General features: G+C 44.1%; 1 protein-coding gene across 1 annotated transcript in view; it reads left to right on the top strand.

The window, feature by feature from the left end:
* LOC133555229 (protein SOGA1-like) overlaps positions 1-21,931 on the top strand; it is a 229,333-nt gene that overhangs the window by 159,910 nt on the left and 47,492 nt on the right. The window contains 3 exon segments of the mRNA XM_061904825.1: positions 8,818-8,913; positions 14,199-14,267; positions 18,528-18,758. Coding sequence (XP_061760809.1) covers positions 8,818-8,913; positions 14,199-14,267; positions 18,528-18,758 — 396 coding nt within the window.

Below are 21,931 nucleotides of genomic sequence, written 5' to 3'. Positions count from 1 at the left end.
CACAAGTGATGTGCACGCCAGCTTTCTGAGGGATCGCTTGTGCACGCCAGTTTTCCGAGACTCTGTATTTAGTTAGCGCAGGCAGCATGAAGCAGGGCTTTTATTGTGAAGATAGGAAATGTGCAGTCGGCCTTTAGAGTTTTGACGGAAGGTACGGCGCGAGAGTCTGTTGAAATAAAAAGTGTTTCTCGCCTTCCTCTCGGTCATATTTTCATAATAATGATCTTGCAGCAGCCAGCGTCATCTCACAAGACCCTCCGGTACCGTGAATGTCATTTAAGTGACGTCTTGGTGAAGATTGATGATCACTCATTTTTAGGTCTATTTTTTTTTAAAAGCCTGGCTGGAGATCGACTGACACACCCCCCGCGGTCGACTGGTAGCTCGCGATCAACGTAATGGGCACCCCTGCTCTAGAGCCAGATGTGGCTCTTTTGATGACTGCATCTGGCTCAGATAAATCTTAGCTGACATTGCTTAACACGATAAGTAATTAATAATTCTGCTGGTAATCACTGTGTTAAAAATAATGTTAAAATTATAAAACATTCTCATGCATTTTAATCCAACCATTCATTTTCTATCGCACCTGTTCAAGAAGTTGCATTAATGGTAAGAAGTATTATATTTATTATTGGTTAGCTTTAGAATAACAATGTTATTAAAAAGAATAAGAAGTGAAGTATATAGCGCTTTTTCTCTAGTGACTCAAAGCGCTTTACATAGTGAAACCCAATATCTAATTTTTACATTTAAACCAGTGTGGGTGGCACTGGGAGCAGGTGGGTAAAGTGTCTTGCCCATAGACACAATGGCAGGGACTAGAATGGCGGAAGTGGGGATCGAACCTGCAACCCCCAAGTTACTGGAACAGCCATTCTACCAACCGAACTATACTGTCGTGGGGCGGTATAGCTCGGTTGGTAGAGCAGCCGTGCCAGCAACTTGAGGGTTGCAGGTTCGATTCCCGCTTCCGCCATCCTAGTCACTGCCGTTGTGTCTTTGGGCAAGACACTTTACCCACCTGCTCCCAGTGCCGCCCACACTGGTTTAAATGTAACTTAGATATTGGGTTTCACTATGTAAAGCGCTTTGAGTCACTAGAGAAAAGCGCTATATAAATATAATTCACTTCACTTCACTGCCCCAACTCATTACACCCTAAAAATGTTGGTCTTACTTAAAAATGCACGCATTTAGTTGTGTTCAGTGTTAAAAAATATGATATGGCTCTCACGGAAATACATTTTGAAATATTTGGCTCTCTCAGTCAAAAAGGTTCCCGACCCCTGTCCTACAGAAACCATATTAAAAAAAATATATATGTTTTTTTCCCCTCCATCCATCCATCCATTTCCTACCGCTTATTCCCTTTCGGAGTCGCGGGGGGCGCTGGCGCCTATCTCAGCTACAGTCGGGCGGAAGGCGGTGTACACCCTGGACAAGTCGCCACCTCATCGCAGGGCCAACACAGATAGACAGACAACATTCACACTCACATTCACACACTAGGGACCATTTAGTGTTTTTCCCCTCATCATTTCCAATTTTTTTATATATTTTTGAAAAAGCTCCAGAGAGCCACTAGGGCGGCGCTAAAGAGCCATCCATCCATCCATCCATCATCTTCCGCTTATCCGAGGTCGGGTCGCGGGGGCAGCAGCCTAAGCAGGGAAGCCCAGACTTCCCTGTCTCTAGCCACTTCGTCTAGCTCTTCCCGGGGGATCCCGAGGCGTTCCCAGGCCAGCCGGGAGACATAGTCTTTCCAACGTGTCCTGGGTCTTCCCCGTGGCCTCCTACCAGCTGGACGTGCCCTAAACACATCCCTAGGGAGGCGTTCGGGTGGCATCCTGACCAGATGCCCGAACCACCTCATCTGGCTCCTCTCGATGTGGAGGAGCAGCGGCTTTACGTTGAGCTCCTCCCGGATGGCAGAGCTTCTCACCCTATCTCTAAGGGAGAGCCCCGCCACCCGGCGGAGGAAACTCATTTCGGCCGCTTGTACCCGTGATCTTATCCTTTCGGTCATGACCCAAAGCTCATGACCATAGGTGAGGATGGGAACGTAGATCGACCGGTAAATTGAGAGCTTTGCCTTCCGGCTCAGCTCCTTCTTCACCACAACGGATCGATACAACGTCCGCATTACTGAAGACGCCGCACCGATCCGCCTGTCGATCTCACGATCCACTCTTCCCCCACTCGTGAACAAGACTCCTAGGTACTTGAACTCCTCCACTTGGGGCAGGGTCTCCTCCCCAACCCGGAGATGGCACTCCACCCTTTTCCGGGCGAGAACCATGGACTCGGACTTGGAGGTGCTGATTCTCATTCCGGTCGCTTCACACTCGGCTGCGAACCGATCCAGTGAGAGCTGAAGATCCCGGCCAGATGAAGCCATCAGGACTACATCATCTGCAAAAAGCAGAGACCTAATCCCGTGGCCACCAAACCGGAACCCCTCAACGCCTTGACTGCGCCTAGAAATTCTGTCCATAAAAGTTATGAACAGAATCGGTGACAAAGGACAGCCTTGGCGGAGTCCAACCTTCACTGGAAACGTGTCCGACTTACTGCCAGCAATGCGGACCAAGCTCTGACACTGATCATACAGGGAGCGGACTGCCACAATAAGACATTCCGATACCCCATACTCTCTGAGCACTCCCCACAGGACTTCCCGAGGGACACGGTCGAATGCCTTCTCCAAGTCCACAAAGCACATGTAGACTGGTTGGGCAAACTCCCATGCACCCTCAAGAACCCTGCCGAGAGTATAGAGCTGGTCCACAGTTCCACGACCAGGACGAAAACCACACTGTTCCTCCTGAATCCGAGGTTCGACTATCCGGCGAAGCCTCCTCTCCAGTACACCTGAATAAACCTTACCGGGAAGGCTGAGGAGTGTGATCCCACGATAGTTGGAACACACCCTCCGGTCCCCCTTCTTAAAGAGAGGGACCACCACCCCGGTCTGCCAATCCAGAGGTACCGCCCCCGATGTCCACGCGATGCTGCAGAGTCTTGTCAACCAAGACAGCCCCACAGCATCCAGAGCCTTAAGGAACTCCGGGCGGATCTCATCCACCCCCGGGGCCTTGCCGCCGAGGAGCTTTTTAACTACCTCAGCGACCTCAGCCCCAGAAATAGGAGAGTCCACTACAGATTCCCCAGGCACCGCTTCCTCAAAGAAAGACGTGTTGGTGGGATTGAGGAGGTCTTCGAAGTATTCCCTCCACCGATCCACAACATCCGCAGTCGAAGTCAGCAGAACACCATCCGCACCATACACGGTGTTGATAGTGCACTGCTTCCCCTTCCTGAGGCGCCGTATGGTGGTCCAGAATCGCTTCGAAGCCGTCCGGAAGTCGTTTTCCATGGCTTCCCCGAACTCTTCCCATGTCCGAGTTTTTGCCTCCGCGACCGCTAAAGCTGCACACCGCTTGGCCCGTCGGTACCCGTCCACTGCCTCCGGAGTCCTATGAGCCAAAAGAACCCGATAGGACTCCTTCTTCAGCTTGACGGCATCCCTCACTGCTGGTGTCCACCAACGGGTTCTGGGATTACCGCCACGACAGGCACCAACAACCTTGCGGCCACAGCTCCAATCAGCCGCCTCGACAATAGAGGTTCGGAACATGGTCCACTCGGACTCAATGTCCCGCACCTCCCTCGTGACATGTTCAAAGTTCTCCCGGAGGTGTGAATTGAAACTCTCTCTGACAGGAGACTCTGCCAGACGTTCCCAGCAGACCCTCACAATGCGCTTGGGCCTGCCAGGTCTGTCCGGCATCCTCCCCCACCATCGCAGCCAACTCACCACCAGGTGGTGATCGGTAGAAAGCTCCGCCCCTCTCTTCACCCGAGTGTCCAAAACATAAGGCCGCAAATCCGATGACACAACTACAAAGTCGATCATGGAACTGCGGCCTAGGGTGTCCTGGTGCCAAGTGCACATATGGACACCCTTATGTTTGAACATGGTGTTTGTTATCGACAAACTGTGACGAGCACAAAAGTCCAATAACAAAACACCACTCGGGTTTAGATCCGGGCGACCATTCTTCCCAATCACGCCTCTCCAGGTTTCACTGTCGTTGCCAACATGAGCGTTGAAGTCTCCCAGTAGGACAAGGGAATCACCCGGAGGAGCACTTTCCAGTACTCCCTCGAGTGTACCCAAAAAGGGTGGGTATTCTGAACTGCTGTTTGGTGCGTAAGCACAAACAACAGTCAGGACCCTTCCCCCCACCCGAAGGCGAAGGGAAGCTACCCTCTCGTCCACTGGGTTGAACTCAAACGTACAGGCTTTGAGCCGGGGGGAAACCAGAATTTCCACCCCAGCCCGTCGCCTCTCACTGCCGGCAACGCCAGAGTGGAAGAGGGTCCAGTCCCTCTCGAGAGAACTGGTTCCAGAGCCCTTGCTGTGCGTCGAGGTGAGTCCGACTATATCCAGCCGGAACTTCTCTACCTCGCGCACTAGCTCAGGCTCCTTCCCCCCCAGTGAGGTGACGTTCCACGTCCCAAGAGCTAGCTTCTGTAGCCGAGGATCGGACCGCCAAGTGCCCTGCCTTCGGCTGCCGCCCAGCTCACAATGCACCCGACCTCTATGGCCCCTCCTATGAGTGGTGAGCCCATTGGAGGGATGACCCACGTTGCCTCTTCGGGCTGTGCCCGGCCGGGCCCCATGGGAACAGGCCCGACCACCAGGCGCTCGCCATCGTGCCCCAACTCCGGGCCTGGCTCCAGAGCGGGGCCCCGGTGACCCACGTCCGGGCGAGGGAAATCTGGGTTCATTTCGTTGTAATTCCATAGAAGTCTTTGAGCTGTTCTTTGTCTGATCACTCACCTAGGACCTGTTTGTCTTGGGAGACCCTACCAGGGGCATGAAAACCCCCAGACAACATAGCTCCTAGGATCATTGGGACACGCTAAAGAGCCGCGGGTTGCCAACCCCTGGTTTTTACAGATGTACTATAAAATATAAAATACATGACAAAAAACACCCTTAAATAACATGCATATATGTAAAAAAAAATGATGTTATTCTTGAAACAATAAAGTCTAAAACATATCTAAAAATACCTAAATAATACCTCCAGCATATGTTGACATGAATATATAATTATATATGATTTTTTTGTCAGAGCTTGGTCCTCATTGCCGGCAGTAAGTCGGACATGTTTCCAGTGAGGGTTGGACTCCGCCAAGGCTGCCCTTTGTCACCGATTCTGTTCATAACTTTTATGGACAGAATTTCTAGGCGCAGTCAAGGCGTTGAGGGGTTCCGGTTTGGTGACCGCAGGATTAGGTCTCTGCTTTTTGCAGATGATGTGGTCCTGATGGCTTCATCTGGCCGGGATCTTCAGCTCTCACTGGATCGGTTCGCAGCCGAGTGTGAAGCGACCGGAATGAGAATCAGCACCTCCAAGTCCGAGTCCATGGTTCTCGCCCGGAAAAGGGTGGAGTGCCATCTCCGGGTATGGAAGGAGACCCTGCCCCAAGTGGAGGAGTTCAAGTACCTAGGAGTCTTGTTCACGAGTGAGGGAAGAGTGGATCGTGAGATCGACAGGCGGATCGGTGCGGCGTCTTCAGTAATGCGGACGTTGTATCAAACCTTTGTGGTGAAGAAGGAGCTGAGCCGGAAGGCAAAGCTCTCAATTTACCGGTCGATCTACGTTCCCATCCTCACCTATGGTCATGAGCTTTGGGTTATGACTAAAAGGACAAGATCACGGGTACAAGCGGCCGAAATGAGTTGTGGCTCTCCCTTAGAGATAGGGTGAGAAGCTCTGCCATCCGGGAGGAACTCAAAGTAAAGCCGCTGCTCCTCCACATGGAGAGGAGCCAGATGAGGTGGTTCGGGAATCCGGTCAGGATGCCACCCGAATGCCTCCCTAGGGAGGTGTTTCGGGCACGTCCGACCGGTAGGAGGCCACGGGGAAGACCCAGGACACGTTGGGAAGACTATGTCTCCCGGCTGGCCTGGGAACGCCTCGGGATCCCCCGGGAAGAGCTAGACGAAGTGGCTTGGGAGAGGGAAGTCTGGGCTTCCCTGCTTAGGCTGCTGCCCCCGCGACCTGACCTTGGATAAGCAGAAAAAGATGGATGGATCGATTATTTTTTAAATATATATTTTTACAATTTTAGCTATTTTTATAATTGGAAAAAAACAGTGTTTTTTTTTACCTTGCTTGTAAATAACACGATTAAAAAATATTCTAAAAAATATTATTTTAGTTTTTTTTCCTGATAGAAAAAAACACTTCATTAGGTTGTTTTTAGTTGAAGTGACTTTTTTCACTGCGATGAGGTGGAGACTTATCCAAGGTGTACCCCGCCTTCCCCCCGATTGTAGCTGAGATAGGCACCAGCGCCCCCCCGCCACCCCAAAGGGGACAAGCGGTAGAAGATGGATGGATGACTTTATTCACACAAGCAGCACGGTGTTACAGGGGTTAGTCCATGTGTCTCCCAATACAAAGTTCCTGAGTAGTCTGGGTTCAATCCCGGGCCCGGGATCTTTCTGTGTGGAGTTTGCATGTTCTCCCCGTGACTGCGTGGGTTCCCTCCGGGTACTCCGGCTTCCTCCCACCTCCAAAGACATGCACCTGGGGATAGGTTGATTGGCAACACTAAAAATGGTCCCTAGTGTGTGAATGTGAGTGTGAATGTTGTCTGTCTATCTGTGTTGGCCCTGCGATGAGGTGGCGACTTGTCCAGGGTGTACCCCGCCTTCCGCGACCCCAAACGGGACAAGCGGTAGAAAATGGATGGACTTCATTCACACGTTTTGACCCTCAAACTTGCAAAAAGTACCTCTAAGACCGTATTTCCCAGTGGTTAATACACCATGTCTATAATTCCTCAAGCTGGACTGAGCAATGAATCGTTCTTATTAGCCCTAGAATGACTTTGGAGACCTACAAAAAGTTTACAGTTTGCATTAAATGTTCCTAAACAAACAACATTAAGGCGTATTTATGTTGCCGTTTCTTGGAGATAATATCATTACGTTGTTTTTATTGGGGCTTTTTAGTGCAACGTCGTGCAGTTAAGTAACTAATTGAGGCTTATTGTCGACTCCATTAGAGGCCATTTCTGAGTCCAAACCCCTCCGCCTTTCTTTCTCTCTGCAACTACAGTGGGGCAAAAAAGTATTTAGTCAGCCACCGATTGTGCAAGTTCTCCCACTTAAAATGATGACAGAGGTCTGTAATTTTCATCATAGGTACACTTCAACTGTGAGAGACAGAATGTGGGAAAAACAATTGTAGGAATTTTAAAGAATTTATTTGTAAATTATGGTGGAAAAAAGTATTTGGTCACTTCAAAGAAGGAAGATCTCTGGCTCTCACAGACCTGAAACTTCTTCTTTAAGAAGCTCTTCTGTCCTCCACTCGTTACCTGTATTAATGACACTTGTTTGAACTCGTTAATTGTATAAAAGACACCTGTCCACAGCCTCAAACAGTCAGACTCCAAACTCCACTATGGCCAAGACCAAAGAGCTGTGGAAGGACACCAGGAAAATATTCTGCACTAGACGGGGAAGAGTGAATCTCCAATAGGCAAGCAGCTTGGTGTGAAAAAAATCAACTGTAGGAGCAATTATGAGAAAATGGGAGACATACAAGACCACTGATAATCTCCCTCGATCTGGGGCTCCACGCAAGATCTCATCCCGTGGGGTCAAAATGATCATGAGAACGGTGAGCAAAAATCCCACGGGGGGACCTGGTGAATGACCTGCAGAGAGCTGGGACCGAAGTAACAAAGGTTACCATCAGTAACACACTACGCCGACAGGGAATCAAATCCTGCAGTGCCAGACGTGTCCCCCTGCTTAAGCCAGTGCATGTCCAGGCCCGTCTGAAGTTTGCCAGAGAGCACATGGGAGAATGTCATGTGGTCGGATGAAACCAAAATAGATCTTTTTGGTATTAACTCGTCGTGTTTGGAGGAAGAAGAATACTGAGTTGCGTCCCAAGAACACCATACCTACTGTGAAGCATGGGGGTGGGAACATCATGCTTTGTGGCTGTTTTTCTGCTAAGGGGACAGGACGATTGATCCGTGTTAAGGAAAGAATGAATGGGGCCATGTATCGTGAGATTTTGAGCCAAAACCTCCTTCCATCAGTGAGAGCTTTGAATGGTTGACCAAATACTTATTTTCCACCATAATTTACAAATAAATTCTTTAAAATTCCTACAATGTGAATTCCTGGATTTTTTTTTGGCACATTCTGTCTCTCACAGTTGAAGTGTACCTATGATGAAAATTACAGACCTCTGTCATCATTTTAAGTGGGAGAACTTGCACAATCGGTGGCTGACTAAATACTTTTTCGCCCTACTGTGTATGCACTTCTTCCTTCATCCTCTGCTTGCCTGCTTTGTAAACTCCCCTCTCTCTTTCTTTCTCTTGCACTTGTCACACCTCCTCATGTCCATCCTTCACTCATGGCTTCTCCTCCTTCACCTTTGCACCGTCCTCTCCTCCCAACTGACCTTTCATCCTTCCCCTCCTTTCTCTCTGCCTTCCCTCCTTCACTCAGCCGTTCATCCTTCCCTCCATTTTGCTCTTCCTCCTCTTCTCCACTCTCTCCTTCTCCTCCCTGACCAAGCTCTTTTTCCTCTACATCCTCTTTTTTGTCTTGTGACACCCGCCATTAATGATTTTTCTCCACACGTCTGTCAAATTGTTGTTTGTCGTTTTTCTTTTCCCATATCCTCCCCTCCCCCGTTATAATTTCTTCTTCTTTTGTATGTATGTCATTTCTTTCTCCATTGACTCGCCCATGCATGAATGCAGCAGCAACCTGATTGTAGGGACCAGCTGGAGGTCCAAGGTGAAACGGACCCCAGAGACCAGACAGGAGACAAGCAGACAGAAGTAATGGATGCACCGGTAAGGCACACAATCACACTTTATTACACTTATTCTCATACTTGCCAACCTTGAGACCTCCGATTTCGGGAGGTGGGGGGTCGGGGGTGGGGCTGGGGGCGTGGTTAAGAGGAGAGGAGTATATGTACAGCTAGAAAAGTGCTGATTGGATTTTAACCTATTTAAAACATGACATCAAAAGTACATATTTATTGTGAGAAATCATTAAGATGATCACAAAGATAAATATTAATTATCAATAATAACATAAAGTTATAGGTAAATAGAGCAAATTGGCTATTTTCTGGCAATTTATTTAAGTGTGTATCAAACTGGTAGCCCTTCGCGTAAATCAGTACCCAAGAAGTAGCCCTTGGTTTCAAAAAGGTTGCCGTAGATGCTACTGTCACATATGCATGTGCAGTAGATTGCAGTATTGTCCTGTTTAAGAGTGTCACAACATTGTTGTTTACGGCAGACAAACTGCTTTACAGTAGACGAAAAGGTGACTGCTGTTGTTGTGTGTGACGTTATTGAAACTGCCTAACAATTAGATTAGATTAGATTAGATTAGGTTAGATAGTACTTTATTTATGGGACGGCGTGGCGCAGTGGGAGAGTGGCCGTGCGCAACCCGAGGGTCACTGGTTCAAATCCCACCTAGTACCAACCTCGTCACGTCCGTTGTGTCCTGAGCAAGACACTTCACCCTTGCTCCTGATGGGTGCTGGTTGGCGCCTTGCATGGCAGCTCCCTCCATCAGTGTGTGAATGGGTAAATGTGGAAGTAGTGTCAAAGCGCTTTGAGTACCTTGAAGGTAGAAAAGCACTATACAAGTACAACCCATTTATCATTTTATTTATTTAACCCTTGCGTATGCAGTTGAAAGGGGTAAAGACCTTGATGCTTGTCTTTTTGGAGACATACAACTACAAAATGGACCTGTTTTTCCTACAATATTGCTTATAAAAATCATACCATTTTGGACCATATTCATATACAACCCATTTATTTATTCCTTCAGGAGAGTTCCTTCAGGAAAATCTAAATTTTCAGCACAATCCCATTCAAGATCAGACAAACATTACAGGGAGACAGAACAGGATCGCTGACGGGTCTGCCGACTTCCAGCGCCCCATGACATCAAAAGTATATATTTATTGTGAGAAATCATTAAGATGATCACAAAGATAAATATTAATTATCAATAATAACATAAAGTTATAGGTAAATAGAGCAAATTGGCTATTTTCTGGCAATTTATTTAAGTGTGTATCAAACTGGTAGCCCTTCGCGTAAATCAGTACCCAAGAAGTAGCCCTTGGTTTCAAAAAGGTTGCCGTAGATGCTACTGTCACATATGCATGTGCAGTAGATTGCAGTATTGTCCTGTTTAAGAGTGTCACAACATTGCTGTTTACGGCAGACAAACAGCTCAACGGTAGACGAAAAGGTGACTGCTGTTGTTGTGTGTGACGTTATTGAAACTGCCTAACAATTAGATTAGATTAGATTAGATTTTACTTTATTTATGGGACGGCGTGGCGCAGTGGGAGAGTGGCCGTGCGCAACCCGAGGGTCACTGGTTCAAATCCCACCTAGTACCAACCTCGTCACGTCCGTTGTGTCCTGAGCAAGACACTTCACCCTTGCTTCTGATGGGTGCTGGTTGGCGCCTTGCATGGCAGCTCCCTCCATCAGTGTGTGAATGTGTGTGTGAATGGGTAAATGTGGAAGTAGTGTCAAAGCGCTTTGAGTACCTTGAAGGTAGAAAAACGCTATACAAGTACAACCCATTTATTTATTCCTTCAGGAGAGTTCCTTCAGGAAAATCTAAATTTTCAGCACAATCCCATTCAAGATCAGACAAACATTACAGGGAGACAGAACAGGATCGCTGACGGGTCTGCCGACTTCCAGCGCCCCCATGATATCAAAAGTATATATTTATTGTGAGAAATCATTAAGATGATCACAAAGATAAATATTAATTATTAATAATAACAAAGTTATAGGTAAATTGAGCAAATTGGCTATTTCTGGCAATTGATTTAAGTGTGTATCAAACCGGTAGCCCTTCGCGTAAATCAGTACCCAAGAAGTAGCCCTTGGTTTCAAAAAGGTTGCCGTAGATGCTACTGTCACATATGCATGTGCAGTAGATTGCAGTATTGTCCTGTTTAAGAGTGTCACAACATTGCTGTTTACGGCAGACAAACTGCTCAACGGTAGACGAAAAGGTGACTGCTGTTGTTGTGTGTGACGTTATTGAAACTGCCTAACAATTAGATTAGATTAGATTAGATAGTACTTTATTTATTCCTTCAGGAGAGTTCCTTCAGGAAAATCTAAATTTTCAGCACAATCCCATTCAAGATCAGACAATTATTACAGGGGGGACAGAACAGGATCGCCTGACGGGTCTGCCGACTTCCAGCGCCCCATGACATCAAAAGTATATATTTATTGTGAGAAATCATTAAGATGATCACAAAGATAAATATTAATTATTAATAATAACATAAAGTTATAGGTAAATTGAGCAAATTGGCTATTTTCTGGCAATTTATTTAAAGTGTGTATCAAACTGGTAGCCCTTCGCGTGAATCAGTACCCAAGAAGTAGCCCTTGGTTTCAAAAAGGTTGCCGTAGATGCTACTGTCACATATGCATGTGCAGTAGATTGCAGTATTGTCCTGTTTAAGAGTGTCACAACATTGCTGTTTACGGCAGACAAACTGCTTTACGGTTGACCAAAACGTGACTGCTGTTGTTGTGTGTGACGTTATTGAAACTGCCTAACAATTAGATTAGATTAGATTAGATAGTACTTTATTTATTCCTTCAGGAGAGTTCCTTCAGGAAAATCAAAATTTTCAGCACAATCCCATTCAAGATCAGACAAACATTACAGGGAGACAGAACAGGATCGCTGACGGGTCTGCCGACTTCCAGCGCCCCATGACATCAAAAGTATATATTTATTGTGAGAAATCATTAAGATGATCACAAAGATAAATATTAATTATTAATAATAACCTAAAGTTATAGGTAAATTGAGCAAATTGGCTATTTTCTGGCAATTTATTTGTGTGTATCAAACTGATAGCCCTTTGCGTAAATTAGTACCCAAGAAGTAGCCCTTGGTTTCAAAAAGGTTGCCGTAGATGCTACTGTCACATATGCATGTGCAGTAGATTGCAGTATTGTCCTGTTTAAGAGTGTCACAACATTGCTGTTTACGGCAGACAAACTGCTTTACGGTAGACGAAAAGGTGACTGCTGTTGTTGTGTGTGACGTTATTGAAACTGCCTAACAATTAGATTAGATTAGATTAGATAGTACTTTATTTATTCCTTCAAGAGAGTTCCTTCAGGAGAATCAACATTTTCAGCACAATCCCATTCAAGATCAGACAAACATTACAGGGAGACAGAACAGGATCGCTGACGGGTCTGCCGACCTCCAGCGCCCCATGACATCAAAAGTATATATTTATTGTGAGAAATCATTAAGATGATCACAAAGATAAATATTAATTATTAATAATAACATAAAGTTATAGGTAAATTGAGCAAATTGGCTATTTTCTGGCAATTTATTTAAGTGTGTATCAAACCGGTAGCCCTTCGCGTAAATCAGTACCCAAGAAGTAGCCCTTGGTTTCAAAAAGGTTGCCGTAGATGCTACTGTCACATATGCATGTGCAGTAGATTGCAGTATTGTCCTGTTTAAGAGTGTCACAACATTGCTGTTTACGGCAGACAAACTGCTTTACGGTAGACGAAAAGGTGACTGCTGTTGTTGTGTGTGACGTTATTGAAACCGCCTAACAATTAGATTAGATTAGATTAGATAGTACTTTATTTATTCCTTCAGGAGAGTTCCTTTCAGCACAATCCCATTCAAGATCAGACAAACATTACAAGGAGACAGAACAGGATCGCTGACGGGTCTGCCGACTTCCAGCGCCCCATGACATCAAAAGTATATATTTATTGTGAGAAATCATTAAGATGATCACAAAGATAAATATTGATTATTAATAATAACATAAAGTTATATGTAAATTGAGCAAATTGGCTATTTTCTGGCAATTTATTTAAGTGTGTATCAAACTGGTAGCCCTTCGCGTGAATCAGTACCCAAAAAGTAGCCCTAGGTTTCAAAAAGGTTGCCGTAGATGCTACTGTCACATATGCATGTGCAGTAGATTGCAGTATTGTCCTGTTTAAGAGTGTCACAACATTGCTGTTTACGGCAGGCAAACTGCTTTACGGTTGACGAAAAGTTGACTGCTGTTGTTGTGTGTTACTGCGCTGGGAGGACGTTAATGAAACTGCCTAACAATTAGATAAGATTAGATAGTACTTTATTCCTTCAAGAAAATTAATTTTTTTTAGCACAATCCCATTCAAGATCAGACAAACATTACAGGGAGACAGAACAGGATCGCTGACGGGTCTGCCGGCTTCCAGCGCCCCTTACAAAAAAGGTGAGATACAGGTAAACGAGTGGGGGGGGAATAGAAGATTAAAATTTAAAAAATCGGTATAAGCCTGGGCCCTGGAGAGGGGGTCCAGACTGAGACCAAGGGAAAAAAACAACAACAACTCATAGCCATAGTACCCATCCCTTTCACATGTGTGTAAGAGGGAAACATCAAAGGACATGAAAGACATTAAAGCAGCGGATACAAGCAGCCACTTCTACATACAGCTATGAATAAAAAGTAAAAGAAACATATCCACTGTGGTGGCGTCTGCGGTGTTCCACACCATCGTCCGCTGGGGTGGAGGGAGCATGGCCAGAGACAGGAGCAGACCCAACAAAGCAACCAAGACAGCCGACTCCACCCTCGGCCACCAACCAACTCTCGGCCAGTGTCCAGTCGGTATGGATGAGCGAGGATACGTCCAAGGAGACTGAGGTGTCCGACACCTGCTCACCCAGCCAACAGCACTCACTACAACAGCGCCATCTTGGGGAAAAAATTGACTCGCATAAGAAACCAAGAACTCGCCCTCGATCATTCTACAGTTATAACGTCATTGGGCAGACACGCTATTTATATTGTGAGAAAGCGGACTTGAAAACAGGCTGTCCTCACTCAGGTCCGCATGGAGCTGGAGGGGGCGTGGCCTCCAGCTCCGCCTGAATTTCGGGAGATTTTCGGGAGAAAATTGGTCCCGGGAAGTTTTCAGGAGAGGCGCTGAATTTCGGGAGTCTCCCGGAAAATCCGTGAGGGTTGGCAAGTATGCTTATTCTACTTGATATTTGACACGCAGTCTCTTTTTACGCGAAGCTAAAAGATGATGAGGAGCTGGAGAAGGAGAGGAAGACCCGGAGAGAAATCACGCTCGGACTCTCACAGGTCAGAATCACTTTGAACTGAAGGATAATCTCTTTGAATACTATATCAAAACACAGGTTTTAACTCTTTATTGACATGTATAAAATTGAAAAAAGGCCCTGCGATGAGGTGGCGACTTGTCCAGGGTGTACACCGCCTTCCGCCCGATTGTAGCTGAGATGGGCTCCAGCACCCCCCGCTACCCCAAGGGGTATAATCGGTAGAAAATGGATGGATTTATGGAAAATAGCAAAATTTCATGTCTGTGTGATTATGTTTTGTTTTTTGGACACTCAGTTCCTGTGTTTGCACTTCCTGTTTTGTTTTGTTACCGTGACAACTCATTAGTTTTCACTTGTCCTCATGTCTTGCACCTGTTTTCACTAATCACCACAGTATTATTTAAGCCTGTCTGTTTCTGTTCTTCGTCCTGGCAACGTCACCCCCTTCACACTATCTCTACTCCCTTCATGCCATGCCATGCCTGTTAACCACACTGTCCATAGTTTCCCTTCTGCCCATGCCACGTACGTTTTATTTTTTTTTATGTCACGGTTATTGAGTTTTCTCTTTTGTCCATAGTCATGCCTTTGTGTTAATTTTTGTTTTCAGTAGTCAAGTTTGTTCTCCGCCATTGTGCGCACCTTTTTTTTGCCTTTTGTTAGTTATAGTGTTAAAAATAAAGGATGTACTTACATTCACGTCTGGCTCGTGCCAACTGTCCTTTGCCTCGGAAAAACAATCCACGCCCAAGTCCTAGTCGTGACACAAAATGATGTGATCTTCTTAACCTTTTTTCTCGAGGTAGAACTATTTCATCCCTTTTTTCACAACTAAAAATAATCATGAAAACCTCAAACTGAACTTGTTAAATGAAGAATTCCACCAAAATCCTAATTGGTATTAGCAATAAATTGTACACCTTTTTTTCAACAGATACCCACCTACTAGGGTTGTACTTTTATAGTACCACGATACTAATAAATCATATTCAGTACTATACTACCTCTAAAAAGTACCAGTCCCTGCCCCGCCTTTTTTTTTTCACGGGCATCAAGGCTTGCATGTTTAAGGTCTGACTGTAAAACACCAGTCCAAGATCCTCTATTTGGCAGGTACACTTTAAGAACCTACCGTAAAACCTCTAGTCAAAGAACCTTATTATGACAAAGTGTCATTTTTCAGGCCCTACTGTAAAACACCAGTGAAAGATAATTTTCATGACAAGGTGTCCTTTTTTAAGAACCTACTGTAAAACACCAGTCAAAGAGCTTTCATGACAATGTGTCTTTTTCAAGAACCTACTGTAAGACTCCAGTCAAAGAGCCTTTACATGACAAGTTGTTGTTTTTTAGGAACCTACTGTAAAATACCAGTCAAAGATCCTTTTCATGACAAGGTGTCGTTTTAAAGAACCTACTGTAAAACACCAGTCAAAGAGCCTTTACACGACAAGTTGTTGTTTTCAAGATGCTACTGTAAAACACCAGTCAAAGAGCCTTTTCATGACAAGGTGTAGTTTTTAAGAACCTACTGTAAAACACCAGTCAAAGAGCCTTTACATGACAAGTTGTTTTTTAGGAACCTACTGTAAAATACCAGTCAAAGATCCTTTTCATGACAAGGTGTCGTTTTAAAGAACCTACTGTAAAACACCAGTCAAAGAGCTTTTCTGACAAGGTGTCGTTTTGAAGATGCTACTGTAAAACACCAGTCAAAGATCCTTTTTCATGACAAGGTGTCTTTTTTCAGATCCTACTGTAAAACACCAGTCAAAGATCATTTTCATGATAAGGTGACGTTTTCAAGATCCTACTGTAAAACACCAGTCAAAGAGCCTTCATGACAAGGTGTCGTTTTTAAAAACCAACTGTAGAACACCAGTCAAAGAGCTTCCATGACAATGTGTCTTTTTCAAGAACCTACTGTAAAACACCAGTCAAAGAGCCTTTACATGACAAGTTGTTTTTTCGGAACCTACTGTAAAATACCAGTCAAAGATCCTTTTCATGACAAGGTGTCGTTTTAAAGAACCTACTGTAAGACTCCAGTCAAAGAGCTTTTATGACAAGGTGTCGTTTTTAAGAACCTACTGTAAAACACCAGTCAAAGAGCTTTTCTGACAAGGTGTCGTTTTGAAGATGCTACTATAAAACACCAGTCAAAGATCCTTTTTCATGACAAGGTGTCTTTTTTCAGATCCTACTGTAAAACACCAGTCAAAGATCATTTTCATGATAAGGTGACGTTTTCAAGATCCTACTGTAAAACACCAGTCAAAGAGCCTTCATGACAAAGTGTCGTTTTTAAAAACCAACTGTAGAACACCAGTCAAAGAGCTTCCATGACAATGTGTCTTTTTCAAGAACCTACTGTAAAACACCAGTCAAAGAGCCTTTACATGACAAGTTGTTTTTTCGGAACCTACTGTAAAATACCAGTCAAAAATCCTTTTCATGACAAGGTGTCGTTTTTAAGAACCTACTGTAAGACTCCAGTCAAAGAGCTTTTCTGACAAGGTGTCGTTTTGAAGATGCTACTGTAAAACACCAGTCAAAGATCCTTTTCATGATAAGGTGTCGTTTTCAAGATCCTACTGTAAAACACCAGTCAAAGAGCCTTCATGACAAGGTGTCGTTTTTAAAAACCAACTGTAGAACACCAGTCAAAGAGCTTCCATGACAATGTGTCTTTTTCAAGAATCTACTGTAAAACACCAGTCAAAGAGCCTTTTTCATGACAAGGTGTCTTTTTTCAGATCCTACTGTAAAACACCAGTCAAAGATCCTTTTCATGATAAGGTGTCGTTTTCAAGATCCTACTGTAAAACACCAGTCAAAGAGCCTTCATGACAAGGTGTCGTTTTTAAAAACCAACTGTAGAACACCAGTCAAAGAGCTTCCATGACAATGTGTCTTTTTCAAGAATCTACTGTAAAACACCAGTCAAAGAGCCTTTACATGACACGTTGTTGTTTTTTCGGAACCTACTGTAAAATACCAGTCAAAGATCCTTTTCATGACAAGGTGTCGTTTTTAAGAACCTACTGTAAGACTCCAGTCAAAGAGCCTTCATGATAAGTTGTTGTTTTTTAAGAACCTACTGTAAAATACCAGTCAAAGATCCTTTTCATGAAAAGGTGTCGTTTTTAAGATGCTACCGTAAAACACCAGTCAAAGAGCCTTTTCATGACAAGGTGTCGTTTTTAAGAACCTACTGTAAGACACCAGTCAAAGAGCCTTCATGATAAGTTGTTGTTTTTTAAGAACCTACTGTAAAATACCAGTCAAAGATCCTTTTCATGATAAGGTGTCGTTTTCAAGATCCTACTGTAAAACACCAGTCAACGAGTCAAGTATTTCATATACAGTATATATCCATCCATCCATCCATCCATCCATCCATCCATCAATCCATTTCTACCGCCTGTCCCTTTCGGGGTCGCAGGGGGAGCTGGAGCCTATCTCAGCTGCATTCGGGCGGATGGATTGAATTTCAGTGTTCATTTATTTACACATATACACACACTTAACACTCATCTACTCATTGTTGAGTTAAGGGTTGAATTGTCCATCCTTGTTCTATTCTCTGTCACTTTTTTTCTAACCATATGCATGTACAGTAGATGGCAGTATTGTCCTGTTTAAGAGTGTCACAGCATTGCTGTTTACAGCAGACAAACTGCTTTACGGTAGACGAAAACGTGACTGCTGTTGTTGTGTGTTGTTACCGCGCTGGGAGGACATTAACTAAACTGCCTAACAATAAACCCACATAAGAAACCAAGAACTCGCCCTCCATCATTCTACAGTTATAACGTCATTGGGCAGGCTCGCTGTTTATATCGTGGGAAAGCGGACGTGAAAACAGGCTGTCGACACGTCACTCGGGTCCGCATGGAGCTGGAGGGGGCGTGGCCTCCAGCTCCGCCTGAATTCCGGGAGATTTTCGGGAGAAAATTTGTCCCGGGAGGTTTTCGGGAGAGGCGCTAAATTTTTCGTGAGTCTCCCAGAAAATCCGGGAGAGTTGGCAAGTATAGTCCGGCGGGCTGGATTGAAAAGTTTAACGGGCCTTAATTTGCCCAGGTCTGTCCGCATAAAAAATAACACAGTAACGAGTAATGGTAAATGAATATGAAAAATAACGCGTTAGAGTACTAGCTACGCGTTATTTTGTACCGCATTACTTTGTCCCAAGACTGCTGCTCACTGGTCATACTTAAAAGCTCGTCTTCAAGCAAACACACCAAGAAACTAAACAAAGTGTCCCTCACCCTCTCAGCTGCAGGACCAGCAGCAGAAGGCCCTGCTCCGTCGGGACTTCCAGCTGCAGAGCTTGGGCCTGCAGGCTCGGCTTCAGCAGAAGCTGTGGGGCCAAGAGAGGACTCTGCTGGTGCAGGAGTCTCAGCACCTCAAAGAAGCTCTGCTGCTGCTCAGCCTCAAACTGCGCTGCTTCCTCAAACACTGGAGGCTGGGCTGCAAGAAGGACACGGAGTGGAAGGACATCCTGGAGGTACGAGTAATGTAATCGCAGCAATTGGGCCGGACAGTGTAAGACGGGGGTCGACAACCCGCGGCTCTTTAGCGCCGCCCTAGTGGCTCTCTGGAGCCTTTTCAAAAATACATGAAAAATGGAAATGATGAGGGGAAAAAAACATATTTTTTCTTTTAATATAGTTTCTGCAGGAGGACAAACATGACACAAACCTCCCTAATTCTTATAAAGCACACTTTGTATTAAACATGCCTCACTGATTCGAGTATTTGGCGAGCGCCGTTTTGTCCTACTCATTTTGGCGGTCCTTGAACTCACCATAGTTTGTTTACATCAGGGGTGTCCAAACTTTTTCCACTGAAAAATCAAAGCACGCGGGGGCCATTTAGATCCATCCATCCATTTTCTACCGCTTATTCCCTTTTGGGGTCGCGGGGGGCGCTGGCGCCTATCTCAGCTACAATCGGGCGGAAGGCGGGATACACCCTGGACAAGTCGCTACCTCATCACATTTAGATATTTTTTCATTTTCTAAACCAGTACAATATACTTTTTATTTTTTTATTTTGGGGACTCCCTCAAGTTAGGTCCTAGGGACCCGGAAGGGTTTCACTCTTCAAAAAGGTTCAAAATAAGTCATTTATTATTTTTTTCATAAAACCCTTTAATCTCTAATTCTACTTCATTCTTTTTATTACATTTTACAAGCTTTTTGTCGAAACCCTATTTTTTGGGTCAAAAGTACAAAATATACAATATTTTTCCCAAAAAGATTTTCAAAGTGGAATATTTGATGTGAAGTAATTGAATCCCTAAATTGGTCAATAATTCATGGCAAAATTGATTTGAATGTATTTTTATTATTTTTTTTATTTTTTATTATTTTTTATCCATCAAAGACAGTTATTAAATTCCACTAAAATTCTTGGGGATCCAAAAGTGCCCCACTCATAAAAAGGTCATGCTTTTAAAAAAATATATATATATTTTTTTCATTCAACACTTAAATCTCTATATCAGCCTCAGATATATATAGAGTGTAATTATTTTAATATATTTATTATAACAATCAATAGATTAATTAGTACAATTAGTATTAGTATATAATTAGTATGTATTTTTATCCATCCATCCATCCATTTTTTACCGCTTATTCGCTTTCGGAGTTGCGGGGGGTGCTGGCGCCTATCTCAGCTAAAATCGGGCGGAAGGCGGGGTACACGCTGGACAAGTCGCCACCTCATCACAGGGCCAACACAGATAGACAGACAACATTCACACTCACATTCACACACTAGGGACCATTTAGTGTTGCCAATCAACCTATCCCCAGGTGCATGTCTTTGGAGGTGGGAGGAAGCCGGAGTACCCGGAGGGAACCCACGCATTCACGGGGAGAACATGCAAACTCCACACAGAAAGATCCCGAGCCTGGATTTGAACCCAGGACTGCAGGACCTTCGTATTGTGAGGCAGACGCACTAACCCCTCTGCCACCGTGAAGCCTGAATCTCTAATTCTACTTCATTATTTTTATTAAATTTTACAAGCTTTTTGTCGAAACCCTATTTTTTGGGTCAAAAATACAAAATATACAATATTTTTCCCCAAAAGATTTTCAAAGTGGAATATTTGATGTGAAGTGAAGTGAATTATATTTATATAGCGCTTTTTCTCTAGTGACTCAAAGCGCTTTACATAGTGAAACCCAATATCTAATTTTTACATTTAAACCAGTGTGGGTGGCACTGGGAGCAGGTGGGTAAAGTGTCTTGCCCAAGGACACAACGGCAGTGACTAGGATGGCGGAAGCGGGGATCGAACCTGCAACCCTGAAGTTGCTGGCACGGCCACTCTACCAACCGAGCTATATTTGGTGTGAAGTAATTGGATCCCTAAGTTGGTCAATATTTTACAGCAAAATTGATTTGAATGTATCCATCCAGCCATCCATTTTCTACCGCTTATTCCCTTTCGGGGTCGCGGGGGGGCGCTGGCGCCTATCTCAGCTACAATCGGGCGGAAGGCGGGGTACACCCTGGACAAGTCGCCACCTCATCGCAGGGCCAACACAGATAGACAGACAACATTCACACTCACATTCACACACTAGGGACCATTTAGTGTTGCCAATCAACCTATCCCCAGGTGCATGTCTTTGGAGGTGGGAGGAAGCCGGAGTACCCGGAGGGAACCCACGCAGTCACGGGGAGAACATGCAAACTCCACACAGAAAGATCCCGAGCCTGGATTTGAACCCAGGACTGCAGGAACTTCGTATTGTGAGGCAGACGCACTAACCCCTCTGCCACCGTGAAGCCCGATTTGAATGTATCTTTATTATTATTTTTTTTTATTTTTTTTTATTCATCAAAGACAGTTATTAAATTCCACAAAAATTCTTGGGGGTCCAAAAGTGCCCCACTCATAAAAAGGTCATGCTTTTTAATTTTTTTTTTTTTTTTTTTCCATTCAACACTTAAATGTCTATATCAGCCTCAGATATATATATATATATATATATATATATATATATATATAGATATATATATATATATATATATATATATATATATATATACACTATATATAGAGTGTAATTATTTTAATATATGTATTATAACAATCAATAGAATAATTAGTATAATTAGTATTAGTATATGATTAGTATGTGTTTTTATCATTTTAATATTTTTCAAGGTTTTATGTGTGTGGCCCTGCGATGAGGTGGCGACTTGTCCAGGGTGTACCCCGCCTTCCGCCCGATTGTAGCTGAGATAGGCGCCAGCGCCCCCCGCAACTCCAAAAGGGAATAAGCGGTAGAAATGGATGGATGGGTATATATATATATATATATATATATATATATATATATATATATATATATATATATATATATATATATACACTATATATAGAGTGTAATTATTTTAATATATTTATTATAACAATCAATAGTATAATTAGTATTAGTATATAATTGGTATGTATTTTTATAATTTGCATATTTTTCAAGGTTTTATGTGTGTGGCCCTGCGATGAGGTGGCGACTTGTCCAGGGTGTACGCCGCCTTCCGCCCGATTGTAGCTGAGATAGGCGCCAGCACCCCCCGCAACTCTAAAAGGGAAAAAATGGATGGATGGATGGATATATATATATATATATATATATATATATATATATATATATA

The sequence above is a fragment of the Nerophis ophidion genome, linkage group LG06, assembly GCF_033978795.1.
Source record: "Nerophis ophidion isolate RoL-2023_Sa linkage group LG06, RoL_Noph_v1.0, whole genome shotgun sequence".
NCBI classification, from domain to species: Eukaryota; Metazoa; Chordata; class Actinopteri; order Syngnathiformes; family Syngnathidae; genus Nerophis; species Nerophis ophidion.
This window is presented reverse-complemented; position numbering and strand designations above follow the sequence as displayed.